The sequence below is a fragment of the Numenius arquata genome, chromosome 2 (assembly GCF_964106895.1).
Source record: "Numenius arquata chromosome 2, bNumArq3.hap1.1, whole genome shotgun sequence".
In the NCBI taxonomy this organism is placed as follows: domain Eukaryota; kingdom Metazoa; phylum Chordata; class Aves; order Charadriiformes; family Scolopacidae; genus Numenius; species Numenius arquata.
The window spans coordinates 55,267,765-55,282,583 of NC_133577.1; the positions used below are offsets into that span (position 1 = coordinate 55,267,765).

The window sequence follows — 14,819 nt, forward strand, 5'->3', positions numbered from 1 at the left end:
CAAAATTTAAGTGCTTGTACACTAAGTAACAGAAAGGCTCATGCCTATCTCCATCACTATGGGAAAAAAAGTGTCTATGATTATATAAGATTTTATTTAAACTTTTGTCTACTGACCCAAACAATAACAATTCTGAAAGTACTTTGCCAAGAAAGAAACATTTCATCAAAACAGCAGCTAACCTATTTCTCATCCCTATTTCAGACATACTGCTGAAGCAACCTCAACTCCCCTTCTACTATACGGCATTTGCTGGGTTTTGTTTGTGGAATTAACTGCTTTTTAACATTCGTAATTGGCTCTATATAATTATTTCTACATTACCGCTGCTTCAGAAATTCAGCCTTTGGAGGCATCGTGGAACCTTACAGAAACTCAGTCCTGAATTTCCACATGGAGATTGCGTGCAAATGCCACCAGTCTTACGGTCTCTGAAACCCCCACTCTATGAATGTACCAGATGGTGGGGGCAGCAAGGGTAGAAGCCTGTAAATACTAGAAAACTATATTTAAAAAAAACAAAAACAAAAAAACCCCAAACTAAGACCAAACTAGTGCTGAGGGCAGTAGAAGGTATTGGGACAGAAGTAGTAATTAGGCTGTATTAAATTGCCTTACAACTTGTCCACCTTGGTCCTGTATTCACAATGCATTAACTAACTCCATCTACTTCAAGGGACCATGAATAGTAGGAAGGGGGAAGAACTCATCAGGAGGCAAAAGACCTGAGCCTCCACAGTAAAAAAACAGTGGTTAAGAAGTTAGAAGCAGCCCAAAGTTCTAACTTTTGGTAAGAGGAGTAAATGGATAGGCCAGGGAGAAGAAAAGGGGAGGCGACATGACAGCTATACTGTCACCTCATATGTTCTGGAACTTCTTAGAACTAAATGCTGAGAACTAAACTAAACGAGAAAAACTCCAAAAAACCACCACCAAGATATGATTATAGATCACTAACCAGCCACAGCCAAAAAATGTAAGGGAAAAATAAAACCATATTCAGAGGGTAAATCATGCTTGACCAATCTGATAGCCTCCTGAGATGTTATAACTAGATGGCTGGATGAGGGGAGAGCAGCCGATGTCATCTACCTTGACTTCAGCAAGGCTTTTGACACCGTCTCCCATAACAGCATCATTAGGAAACTGAGGAAGTGTGGGCTAGATGAGGGGGCAGTGAGGTGGATTGACAGCTGGTTGTATAACAGGACTCAGAGGGTTGTAATTAATCGAGCAGGGTCAAGTTGGAGGCCTGTAACCAGTGGTGTCCCCCAGGGGTCAATACTTGGTCCAGTTTTGTTCAACATATTTATCAATGACCTGGACGAGGGGACAGAGTGTATCCTCAGCAAGTTCGCTGATGATACCAAACTGGGAGGGCTGGCCGACACTCCAGAGGGCTGTGCCGCCATCCAGCGTGACCTGAACAGGCTGGAGAGCTCGGCAGAGAAGAACCTAATGAGGTTCAACAAGGGCAAGTGTAGGGTCCTGCACCTGGGGAAGAACCCCAGGCACCAATATAGGTTAGGGATGGACCTGATGGAAAGCATTTCTGAGGAAAAGGATCTGGGGGTCCTGGTGGCTAGTGAACTATCCATGAGCCAGCAATGTGCCCTTGTGGCCAAGAGGGCCAATGGAATCCTGGGCTGCGTAGGGAAGAGTGTGGCCAGTAGGTCGAGGGAAGTCATTCTCCCCCTCTACTCTGCACTGGTGAGGCCACAACTGGAATACTGTGTCCAGTTCTGGGCTCCCCAGTTCAAGAGGGACTGGGAACTGCTGGAGAGAGTCCAACGTAGGGCAACAAAGACGATGGAGGGATTGGAGCATCTCCCTGATGAGGAAAACCTCAAAGAGCTGGGACTCTTTAGCCTGGAGAAGAGAAGGCTGAGGGGAGACCTTATTAATGCTTACAAGTACCTAAAGGGTGGGTTGAAGGAGGATGGAGCCGGACTCTTTTCAGTGGTTCCCAGCGATAGGACGAGGGGCAACGGGCACAAGCTGGAACATGGGAAGTTCCATTCAAATATGAGGAGAAACTTCTTTCTGGTGAGGGTGCCAGAGCCCTGGAACAGGCTGCCCAGGGAGGGTGTGGAGTCCCCTTCTCTGGAGATCTTCAAGACCCGCCTGGATGCAGTCCTGAGTGATGTGCTATAGGCAATCCTGCTTTGGCAGGGGAGTTGGACTAGATGATCTCTAGAAGGTCCCTTCCAACTCCAACAATTCCGTGATTCTGTGATTATTGACTTGCATAAAGGCTTTGCACAAAAAACTAAGGAAATGCATCAATTTCAAGGTACCACCTCTTCACCTTTCATTCTCAACTAGTGGTGGGATCCTACAGCGTATCTACAGCAACTGTGAAACTTTCCTGTCATCTCGTGGAAGCCCACTGCGACCACCTAAAGACAAGTTACACACATGCCAGCCTCATGAAAACGCTTTGCTGTGTTCCATGATTGAGAAGGGGACTCGAAGACTATTTCTAAGCAATGCACAAGGGCAACGAGTCTATCTAGTGGGTGAAAAAAACACTACAGAATATGGGAGAAAATAACTTAGACAAGTACTGAAGATAGTTTTGGTTTGGTAAGTAGCATGAAGTAAGCAGGACGGAAAAGAAGGAAAGTTCATAAGAAGCTTTCAAATGTCAGAACATTACAAAGTTGGCATAAAAAGATTTAATCTGATTAGAAGATTCTGCTGCGGAAGGTGTCATTGAAAGACCAGCATTCATATTGGTGGGCAGTAAAACCAAGTTCATGGCAGGTAGCTAGTGGACTTTCAGGACTGTGAAACAGACAGCAGCAGCCACAGAAAAGGACTGGATAAATTCACAGAAAACAAGTGCATTAAAGGCATGGCTGTCCAACACACCAAATACAACTATGGGTGTTAGAAAAAACAAAAGTGAACTTAGAAAGAAGGTAAGAAAAACTGCTCAATTCCTACGTCTTAAGTTTAGCTACACTGCAAATGCAATTGTCACTGTTTTTGCTTATGGCCTTCAACATTTACTTGGACACATTTTGAAAAAGACGTTATTGTTTAGTGCTAATATAAAACAACAGGAAGCTATGAAGTCAAAGTTAGCTTTTGAACAAGTAACAGAAATTAATAATAATAAAGGTATGCACACTACCAAGTGGGCACCAAATGTGAAGTAGAGAGGCAGTTTCAGAACCCATTTTTATGTGATTTTTACAAGGTGCTCACAGAGATCTGCCCATAGACAATCCTCACACTGCCTCGTGAAGGACAACGTAACACCAAGATACTCCCATACTTAGAAAGAGATAAAAGACCTTCAGAATGTGTACACCAACCATAAAGTAAATGCTGTCTTCAAACACCACAGTGACTATTATCTCCAGCATTCCCTGACAAATTCTGAAGTACATCATAAAATATCCCAAGCAAGCATTGGTCACATCTTTCCAGGAGGCACTTGATTAATAAAGTATGCCTGATGAAATGCAAATATTTATGAAATACCTGCAGCTATTAGAAAAAACAGTATTTCATCTTTTGACAACATGAGCTAAACTCACTCTCTCAAGGATGTCTACTGAAAATGCTCTTTGGGAAATAAGGTATTTACCATTTACCAGTTCCTTTGGAAACTGCTGCCATATATCTACACTTCTGGGACGCATCCAGAACTTGGATAACTTTCTAGGTAAAACAATCGGGCAGAATCTCAGTAACACTATCCTCTGGATTGCATTTCAAAGGTAAAATTACAAAAGTCCTCTAATCCCCAAATGCCTAAATTCTTTCCACAACATCCTAGAATTTTCCAAGCATTGAACTTCAAGGTGTTTTAAAAAAACCAAAACACTGGATAAATATGATTTGAAAATATAACGGTAAAAAAAATGTGTAATTTCTTGGAAATAATTTAATTATGCTTCAAAGAAACTTTAAAGGAAATGATAGGGCAAAAATTACCTTCCATTTTATAGGCTTTTTTTCTCTCCATTCAAAATATAAACTGGAGCCATACACCAGAAGGCAAGTGCAGAACCTATCACTTTTAGAAGTTCAATTCCTAAATTCCAGAGTTGGCTATAGCAAGCAGCTTTGGGAAGGGCTTTCAGCAGTGTGAACCAAAACTACCTCCTTTTCCACTATGAGTAATAAAAGTCAACAAACAGATGTGGTCTGGAAAAAAAACACAGCTAGCAGATGATTTTCTAGGAAATGGGTCCGAGTCTTAGGTTGCTTTCCCATTGGCAGCATCTACAACAAAGAGATCAGAACACTGATCTAAAAAGAGTGAATACAAACTTCTGTTTTGCAAAGTACAGCTTCTTGCTTACAGAATATTTTAGTATGCTTCTATTATTGCTGGAAATGCCTGACAAAAAAGCCTAAAATTTTCTTAATCTAGAAAAGCAAGGAAGTGTAATTCTGTTGTCTTTTTAAAGATTCGCTTCTCTTTCAACCACCCCACCCCACAAAATAATACACCACAAAAACAACCTTCACTGAAATAACGCCAACAAGCTGTGGGGGGGAACAGTTTATGATGCCTACACAACGCATACCTTGAGAGTCAAAAAGACAGCCTCTGTTCTGATGGAACAAACACTGGCAATTTTTAACTTTTGCCATGTGTTATTTTCTTCAATTCTGTATTTGTATTTGCAAAGGCTGAACTAAATCTGATATATCTTCAGATTAACAGAAATTAATCCCTGACCTACTACAGTACAGACGTGCAGTATAAAATTCTGGCACAGAAAGCAGCAGAAGAGGTTAACTCACCTCTCACCACAGATCTCAGCTAGTATTATCAAGCCCTTCCCATCCTAGTGCATTTAAAGTCCTTTTGGAAGAGAAACAAAAGTGTCTTCATTAAATACCCAGTTTAAATTGCTTGGAGGTGTTTGGCTACCACTGCCCGACCTATTGGAACTCCTTCATAAAGAGCCCTAGATGACTTGAATGATTAAAACAAATTGCCATATGGTACTACTATTTCCTCATAACCCACGGGACAGCAAATGCAATCTTGCCATCCAGAACACAGGAGATAGAAAATTAATATCACCTAGACTCCATGAGCTAAACAAATCCTAACTAACCAAAGGCAGCACACTGGCCATGATCAGCCCCTGCACTAGAACTAGGTAGACACAAAAAAACCTTGGTTCATCTCCAAATGCAAGAGAAAGAACTAAAATCAGTGATGGATCACTCCCTTTTCCACAATCTCCAGATACTCGGAGCTTGATGGCTATGTGAAAACAAAACCATAAAGTGCTTCCACTGTCCCAAGAGTATTTCTAGAGCACCTCCAAAATGAATTAGAAAGGCACAGAAGCCAAATTATTTTTCAGGGAGAATCAGTTTGGTGAAATCACTGAAAGAGCAATTATGCAAATATTTGGTTAGGGAAAACAGAAATCCACACAAAGTAACTCACCAGTACTCTAGTGTTTACAGTTTCATTCCTGACATTCAAACTCAGCTTTAACTTACCTTTCTTGCCCTTAGTCCAAGTCGTTTTTAAAAATAGCATTCTTTATGTTTCAAAGAAGATTTACAACTTAAGCTCCTTAAGTCCAAGATACAAAAACAAGATCCATTTTCTCAGTACGCTGACAATTGTAGCTATGAAATATTTTAAGAAAATTAAAAGGGGTTTCCCTGCGGGACTGTTTTTCCAATCTTCCTAACAGAAGTACTTAGCATACTTGCAAATACAGCTGGTGCTACAGGAGAATCATACTTCTGTACGTTTTAAGAACTTATATGAACAAAACTGTACAACTGAAATGCGAATCTTTATCATTAAACATTCTTTTCTGTTAAGTTCATTTTTGGTAGGTTTGCTTCACAGATGAGAAAAGGTCTCATTTGAAAATAATTACATTTTGTTTACAATACAATGCTTTTGACTTTATTTATTAGAATAAGCCTTAAAGAGAATATAAATAGCCAAAAGCTTCTGAAAGCATTACCAAGAACAGAAAAAGTTAAGTAGTAGATAAAAACTAAAGGCTGCAAACATCTCCTTTTTACGTCTTGTACACAGAGATTTGATGCAGAGAAAAGACACAGTAACAAGAATGCAGACTTTATAGATGGCCATAACTCTAACACATTAGGTAATTCTTTTTAAGCAGCTACTAATTTCTGGTGATAAATGAATATTACTGTCCAAAAATAAAAATCCATTTCTTCCTAAAGTGAGTGCATGGTTAAACCTTAACCTCTTTGTTCTGTGATCAGTTCTAGAAGAGACAGGCTATCAGAAGGCATTCAGATGTCCAAAACCTCATCTTCTCATATAGAAGCAGTATGTTAACAGCCCTTAATTTACAGGGGCTGATAACAGCATCATACACCTGTTCTGCTGACCTCTGAATATCTGCGATAAGGACACAGAATGCAGGCGAGAGAGTTTAAACTGATGGGAAACTACCTGAGTGTTTTTGACACCAGTCAAGACTCATTTAGTGAAAAAGCCTTACACCACTCCTGGATATTACTTCTCCTTAATTTCCTTTGGGCATGTTTTCCTTAGCATCCCACACTAGATTTCTCCGTCAACCTCTCTACTCTAGCTCCTCATACACTTCTGCTGCTTCAAATAACCCTCCTGCACATATTTTCCACATCCAATGCATTTAAAAAAACATGGTGCTGTGCAGCACTTGAGACTGCACAGATGTACCCAGCTATCACCTCTCATCATTACGTGCTTACTTTCTGTCCTGTTCAATATCATGAGATGCAGCCACAATACTCTCGTGTGTAAGATACTGTTTTTATAAAATTATGAAGGGCACAGTCCTCAGATGCAGCTCAATGACATGAAAATTACATGTCGAAAATAAGATCTTAGAGGGCTAAAATTCACTAAAAGAGTTTGTCATAGCTTGCTGCTAGACTACAGAATTTATTAATGAATAAGGAAAAGTACACAACTAGAAAGTGTTGTTGCAGTTAACACAACAAGCCACTAACTAGAACCGTCACTGGCTTCTTTGACAATATTATACAGGTCACTTAACGGTACTTTTCAGCTGCCCATTAGTTTTGCCCACTCTGCAAATGTGAAGTTATTTTAATCTACAGCCAGGCAGTGAAACTGCATCATGAAAAGTTACAGACCAGATTGCATGGGGGTTTTAACCTCTGCTTTGCTTTTATCTGCAGGTCTGGCTTGAACAGACACTGTGTTCCCATAAAATGGGGGAAGGAAGTGAGAAAGACGGCAGTGAAGCATGACAAAAACCAGTTTCCTGTGGTGGTACTGGAGGCCAACGAGCAACTTTTGGAAAGCCCACTTTCTCACCCTGCCACCTAACCATCTTCAGTCCTTGGGGTTTAATACTGTAGAAGAAATTACAGAAATTCACACAGGCCACCTCCTCGCCAGGAGGACGAGGAGTAACAGCAATGTTAGCCAGCTGCATTTTTGCAACTCCTGCAATGTTTGCTGGATGGCAAACAAGCCTTGTTTGCCCAGAGGGCATATTTGGGAGTGATCATCACTTCCTAGTTTCTTAATGTCAAAGCAAGTTTTGAAATCATGCTCAAAAACAATAAAGCACTACAAGGCTGCATTCAGTCATCACAAAACTTGAACTTAACATGACACCTTCTTTGGTGATTAACTACTGCTGAAAAAAAATAATTGCTAAAAACAGCTGCAAGTAAGTATTTTCAAACCAAATTATGCACATGTGGACAGGACGCATTAAAGCACCAGGTACAATAAAAGAGACGCATTTAAGTCATCAAGTTTAACTAAAGATGGATGGAAGCCTTATTGCAAGGGAAACCGGGAGAGCGGTCGGGCTGGACAACAGCAGCTGCAGGTTAGAGATGTTTAGCCCTTGTGCTCCACAAATGCTTCCCTGATCTGTAACGCTATGGCGCTTCATGGAGCTGAGAAGCCACGTGGATCGAGACAAGACACAGACAAAGCCACTTGCAATATCATGTTGATTAAGCAGTAATGGAGAAAATGTACAACTGAGCTATGTAATACAGATTTCAATTTGCTGTTACTCATCTTGGTTATAACCCATCACTTGCATTCTCCCCTTTACTTGCCACTGGCTGTAATTTAGCAGAACAGGTCTCCATTACAGTAAACCAGACAGACCTGTTAGAGCAGCAGAGCGTAAATCATGCTCGTCAAGGACAGGACTGCAAAACCGGTACATGGAAAAGGGAGCAGGCAATTCCTAAGACAGCGGGAAGAGGAAACTGGGAAAATAAAATAAAAACAAAGGGGTGGCTGGCTGAAGTCTCTATTCACCTGGCTCATCTGGACTTACACCAGGCACACATAGCTGGCAAAGGAGAAGCTTTGGAAGAGCAGCACCACAGCTAGAAGTGGGCAGACTCACATAATCAAACACTTCAGCTACGCTTTGTAAAACTCAAATCAGTTTATCTTGAATAAGAAAGTGACTGTACCAACATCCTTCTAAAATGTAAAAATTATATCACATACATAATGAAAAAGCGTACAATGAGGATTAGCATGGTTCCTGGGAAAAGGAACCTGAAATGCAACAGACAAGTCCAGCTTAGAAATGGCATTTCCAAACACCCTCTGCAAAAATCAGGACAATTTTCTAGAGAAAGTTCACAGGCCACTCAGCATCTGTTGTAAAGCTCTCTCTCTAATGCAGAATTCCCTTTATTGTACGATGAGCTCATAGGAAAGGGCCTGATACTTACACTTGCAATGCAACTCATAAGACCATGCTGGTTACAGAAGCATTACTTGCACCTCTGGGATCTGTGAGTTAGGATCTCAATGTTCAGACCTATCATTAGGTCACAGCTATTTTTACAGCAGATAATGGTATAAGAAATCTCCAAGTCTAGAGATTAAATGACAGGAAAGCAGAGAGCACCAACAGAAAGTATCAGTACCAACCTAAAGTTTCAGATTTTAAATATAAATTAGCTCCAAGTTATTTTCTAAAGTTCCTGGTAACTGTAAATCTGGCACCAATTTCAAATGCAGAACGAACTGGAGCAAACAAGTCCTTCTCATGCCTGTAACAGCTCACTATTAGTCAGAAAATCAAAATCCACAGAAGTCTGCATGAGGACTGACTTCTTTTATATTTGTGACAAGTGTTTAGTTCATCTCTTAGGCACGTACATTCATCTACAGCATTACATATAGGTGGTACAATGTCTACCAAATAGTTTAAGAGACATGAAGCACTCAGTACTGCAGATGATGGTAGAAGCAATCACAAACTACTGCAAGTAATCAGACCTTGCTGACCTCCAGAAGAGAGCGATAATTTGCACATACAGCTGTTTATATACTGGGGCTCCTTTCTGAGTTATGCTGTTCTTTCCAACACAGTCTCACCTTCCTGATGGCAAGGAGGAGCTGTGTTTGCGTATATTACACGCTTTTGTGTATTTATTTGCTTTAACTGAGTTTGCCTGCACCCTGCCTCTGACTTCTTTCCTACCCTATCAAAGATTTCCTACATAACAAGCAATCCTTAATAAAACCTAATCTTACAGGAAAAACTTTAAAAAGACAACTGTTCTCTGTGTGTATAAAGTCTCGAATACTTCACCAAATATAACATCTCCACAATGAGTTAAGTAAAAATATTTCAAGAACGAAAAACCTTCCTCACTTAATCAGGTGCCCCATCTATAAACCAAGAAAACAAAGACTTTGGATTCAAACAGTCTTCCAGCTTAGAATATTCTAAGTGTGGCCAGACAAGGTTTTTTATTATTTTTTACTGCTCAAAAACACTAAACAACTTCTTCATAATTCTACAGATCAGTTCAAAACCAAACTAAATAAATGTTAACAGAAATGCTATTAATTTATGCTGCACAAATTGACCAAATCTGTTAAATGTTTTCAGCAGCTTCCTACTATGGGCTGTACCTAAAGTAAACTAGTCCTACCGAGCTACCAACACAGTAAAAAATTCATTGCAAGATAAAACGTAGTGAAACTAAACATGTTAATTTTAAAATACCAAACTAGTATTACAGTAAGACTCCAATTCAAGGTAACTCAGAATACGAGTGTAACAGATACTTGCATCTTTTCTATGGAACTTTAAACTGGCTTTTCAACTGACTGCAATGGAGACTGGACAAAACCAATTCGGTACTAAAAAATATTCACAGTTAAAGCTGTGCTGGCTCTCCCCTTGGCGAGTCGATCATGTTTTCTGTGGACAGAGAGACTTTAGGCCTTCCCAGTCACCAGCTGGTAGGGAAATATTTATAAACTTCAGAAAGTTAAACTATTACATTTTGACAGGATTACATTTGCACACCTAATATAATACAAAGACTTATACTTGGAGCTTTTTTTTTTTAACAATGCTCTAGGTGTATTAAGAATATACTTTACTGTACATGTCTCCTATCAGAGGGGAGCAGAAGTTTTGTACAAGTCTTATTTACAGAAAGTATTAACAGGTAAATGTGCTTATTTTTAGTCTTCTGCTCTTCTGAAAATATTATAAAGCAACGTTTATAAATTAAGCTGTATTAAAAGTACATTAGACTATTAGAGAGTACTTATTTATTCTATTTCATAATTTACCAGTGTAACAACAGGCGTACTGGTGAGAACAGCTGGATAGAGGAACTCTACTTGTCAACATCGCACGAGTAACTCCAAGTTAGAAAAACTATGCTTCCAGCAGAACAGTGGGTAACTTGGGCTCGTCCTCAAGGAGGACTTTAAAACACGAAGTATTTTCAATCCCTGAAACAGTAAAAAGTCACAGACTTACTAACTCCAGCAACTCTAAAACACTTTGCCTGCTACTGCTGCACAGTAAGTAGTTACGCCATATCTTCAGCAATCCCAGAGGATTACTAGTTTGCTTTTTACACAGCACTCTTTCAGGAACATACAGCATAACACAGTTTACACTCTTTCACAATTAAAAGCTGGAAGGTGAAACAAGAATCGGCAGCTCTGGGGTCTGCCCTGAACCTGCTGCTAAATCACTGTACGATTTTTGGACCAGTCAGTCAGCTCCTGCGGCCCTCCACTTCCCAAATTGTAACACAGAACTAGTGACTCTCTCCAGTGAGGGAACTATTACGTTACTCACAAGCCCTTTTTTCCCCCAGTGTTTTTCAGTCCTCTGAAACAAGTACTAAGCATGGTTGTGGAGCTGTGTGGGGAGGACAGGCTGAAGCCCAGCTGTCGAAAACCAGCATTTTTAACTCCTGCAGTTGTGTCACAAATGCTCTGAGTAGATGTAAGCTGAAGGACGGGTAGCTGTCACCCTGGCATAGTATTTTGGGAACTAGTTAGGAAGACCAGGGCTGCCTGGAGAAAGGATTTGCATTTCCAGCAGCTGCAGGAGAGAAAGGGAGGGAGGAACAGAGGTCCTTTCACCAGGAAGAGGACTCTTGTTTTCTGCGCATGGGGATTGAGAGGTGGCAAAGATAACGTCAGTCAGACCTTAATCTGCATAAAAAAAGATCCAGTTAAATGGGTAAGGTGTAATCTGGCAAGAAAATGACGTTAAATATGGATCTAGTGAAAGATTCTTGTATAAACAAAAACAACCAAAAAAAATAATAATCCAACTCAAAGCACCCTTTCCTACCTCACTAGCAACGCCAGGGCAAGGGAGAAAAAGAACAATGGTGACATTCAACAGACACCCGCTGGAAAGTGCAATTTATGGAAAGAAATGGAAAACAGTCCCCCTTCCCAGCCAGAATAAATAAATGAAGATGTAAAATGCATGCATTCAAAAAAATAAAACCCTACTAATAATGCACTTCTAATCAGTGACACTCCCCCTCCCCTCTTTGCATTCCCCCACCACCACCCCAGTCCTCACCCCGGTCTTCCAAGTCTGAAGGTGACCTGCCCCCACAAAAACATCGTTAACCCCCTAGGCACATTAACACACAGCATCATCATCATTATCAGCATCAGCATCATCCCACTAGTATCACCATTATGAGAAGCGGAGAGAGAGAAGAATGTTACTCGACCTTTCGTCCCCTGCATGTTGCCTGTCAGAGTCGGGCATGTTTGGGTCAAGAACTGGGTTTGGGGGTTTGGAGAACAGGCTTTCAAAGGCCATTGTGCTGGCTGTGGTGTGGTGAGGAGGAGGGAAGTGGAGGAAGGCAGGACACTGCCGCTGCCCGTGGTGCGGAGGGAGGAGGAGGAGGTGGCGGCGGCGGCGCGCACAGCCGCTCTGGGGGCGGCTCGGTGAGGAGGAGGGTCGGGTCCCTCAGTGAGGAGAGATGATGAAGGTTTCACTCACGGTTACTTAGTAAGACACTAACGGGCACTCAGTGCAGGGCGAGGCTGCACAGGCTGAGCCCGGCCGCCCCGCGCGGGCAGGAGGAGAAGGAGGCGGCAGCGGCGGCGGCTCGGAGGAGCAGGCCCGGGGCACAGGAGAACGAGAGGACACACACACACGGGGGAAGGGAGGTGCTGGTGGCCGGAGATGGCTGCCCTAATTCTTCCTTACAAACATGGCGCCCGCTCGAGGCACTCTCACAAAATGGCGGCGGCGGCGGCGGCGGAGGAGGAGGAGGAGGAGAACGGCGGCAGCGGCGACCTCCGGCGCTGGCCCCCAGCTCGCTCAGCGGCTGCGGCCCGCACCCGCCGCCGCCGCCGCTACCACCGCAGCGTCTTCCGCGCCCGTCAGGGCCGCGATGGCGTCGCCTCGCGCTGGCCGCCGCCGCCGCCGCCCGCCAACACGCTCCTCCTCCGCTGCCGCCGCCCCGCCCCCCACGTGCCGTCGTTGGCCGGCGTCCTCCTGCGTCACCACACCGCCCAGGTCGCCCATTGGCGGCGGCGCGCCTCCCGTCACGCCGCCCCTGACGTCACGCGAGCGCGGCGGGCCCCCACCGCCCGACCTGGGCGACGTGTGTGCGCGCGCCAGCGAGAGGGGGGCGCGGGGCCCCGCCTCGCCGCGTGCGGGCTGGCGTCACGTGCGCGGCCCGCCGGCCGTTATGGCGGCGGGTAATGGTGGTCGCCGCCCGTTATGGAGCTTCCGGGCTGCTCCTTCTTCCCCGCCCCCCTTCCGCCTCGCGAGAGCCGAGAGCGGCCTCCCTTGCAGCCGCCGGTGCTCCCGCTGCAGGAAAGCAGCCGCCGCTTCTACCCTCACCGCCCCCCGCAGAGGGGGCCCTGCCTCCCGCCTGCCTGCCTCAGGCCGTTAATTAGCTCCGAGAGCAATATCTCTTGTTAAAACAAGCGGTTCCCTCCCCGCTGTGGTTGTAAGTCCCGCCGTCGTCTCAAGGTAAAGGCCGTCACCACACGCTTCCTCAGGCTGGGGAGCGTTTAAAACGTGGGGCCTAGAAAAACGGGCATGTTAGCCGAGATGGGTGATAAAATTGCTGCTTTAGAGAAGGGATTATTGGTCAGGGTGTGATAAAAACGGTAGTAAAGAAGTTAGGGAGACAATAACCTTAACGTATGCAAAAGTGGTAAAGGATTAAAAGAAAATATGCTTTTGCTAGCATCACTTCAATGACTGTTATTGAAAAGGGCAAAATTCAAAACTCATCAAGAAATCCTTAATAGAGCTACGAAATGAAATACTGAGGAGCATTGTTGAAGCCAGTGATGAGGAAAAAAAAAAAAAAAAAAAAAAAAACACGCACAAAAACTTGTGATGTTTGTGTTGGTAATTCAACGGTAGGAAGTTTGACTTTGTGCTGTAACTGGCACGGGCCTAACCTGCGCCTTCAGCTGGATCCCAGTCCATCGCAGGCGGGTGTTCCCCCAGTTCTGGCTACTCTGTAATCCAGTAACACAGGCGACAGCTCTCAGCATCCCATTCTGGGCACGTCGTTTCACATTTTCAGTGAATTTCATCCTTTCCTGCAGTACTGCATCTCGCAAGTTCACTACCTTCACCTCAGGATGGTCTTGTCCAACTCAAATAAATCGCCTCAGCTGCAGATGTTGTCACCTCATTGCTCATCATTGCTTCCATAAACTTCATGTGTCCGTTTACAACAATGCTGGCACCAAGATGGACATATCCCACCTGCTAGACCTCCACATGCTGGGAGCTGGCCTTTTATTCCTGCCCCAGTTCTGCTGACTCAGGAGTTCATAGTCCCCAGGAGAAGCTTGTTTGTTGTTTTCTAACCATTTTAATGATTTTTTCTTTTAACATTGTCTTTTGAGGGACTTTGTCAAAACTTTCTGGAAAAATCCCAAGCAAGTTACATCAACTTATTTTCCTTTACAGGCTAGTCTCCCTGGCTTACAGGGCTTTTCAGGACATATGACTCTCTTTTTCCAGTGCCAACAATCCTAGAAAAAAAAAAAAAAAAAAAAAAAAAAAAAAAAAAAAAACAAACCTTAAAAAAGAGAGAACACCCACATCGGTTCCCATTCGTGAGAAACATTTTTTCCCCTTACACAGAGGCAAAGCATGGCCTCACATCCATGAGGAAAGAGGACTCTCTGTCCACATTCTGGCTAGTACCTGAGCAAGATGGGCAGAGCAGACGATCACGGCCAAGCTCAGCCAAGGGTCCAGATCATTGCACAAGTCAACTCAGGAAACCAACCTGAACTGGAGACAAACACTCTTCCAGCTCTGGGACTGAAATAGGGCCCCAAGGAGCATGGGAAGGAGGTGGGTGGTGGCCTCAGGTGGGGCTGGGGAGGGCCATTAGGGCTAATTAAGGCTAATTAATTCCATCAGCATGTGAGCAATCTCAGTGTGGTGGCAGTCCAGGAGCCAGTGCCCAGAGGGCTCAGCACTGTCTCCCTAGGCAACAGACAAAAAAAAAAAAGGGATTTCAAATTCAGAATAAAAGCCCAGCTCCTACTTTTCTTGCAAAGCATG

General features: G+C 43.4%; 1 protein-coding gene across 1 annotated transcript in view; it reads right to left on the reverse strand.

The window, feature by feature from the left end:
• The window catches only part of ZC3H6 (zinc finger CCCH-type containing 6), a 31,732-nt gene extending 19,038 nt beyond the window's left edge, over positions 1 to 12,694 (reverse strand). The window contains exon 1 of the mRNA XM_074168298.1: positions 11,995 to 12,694. Within this exon, the coding sequence (XP_074024399.1) occupies positions 11,995 to 12,086 (92 nt within the window). The 5' untranslated portion in view covers positions 12,087 to 12,694. The remainder of the gene's footprint in view (positions 1 to 11,994) is intronic.
• Positions 12,695 to 14,819: the final 2,125 nt, after the last annotated feature.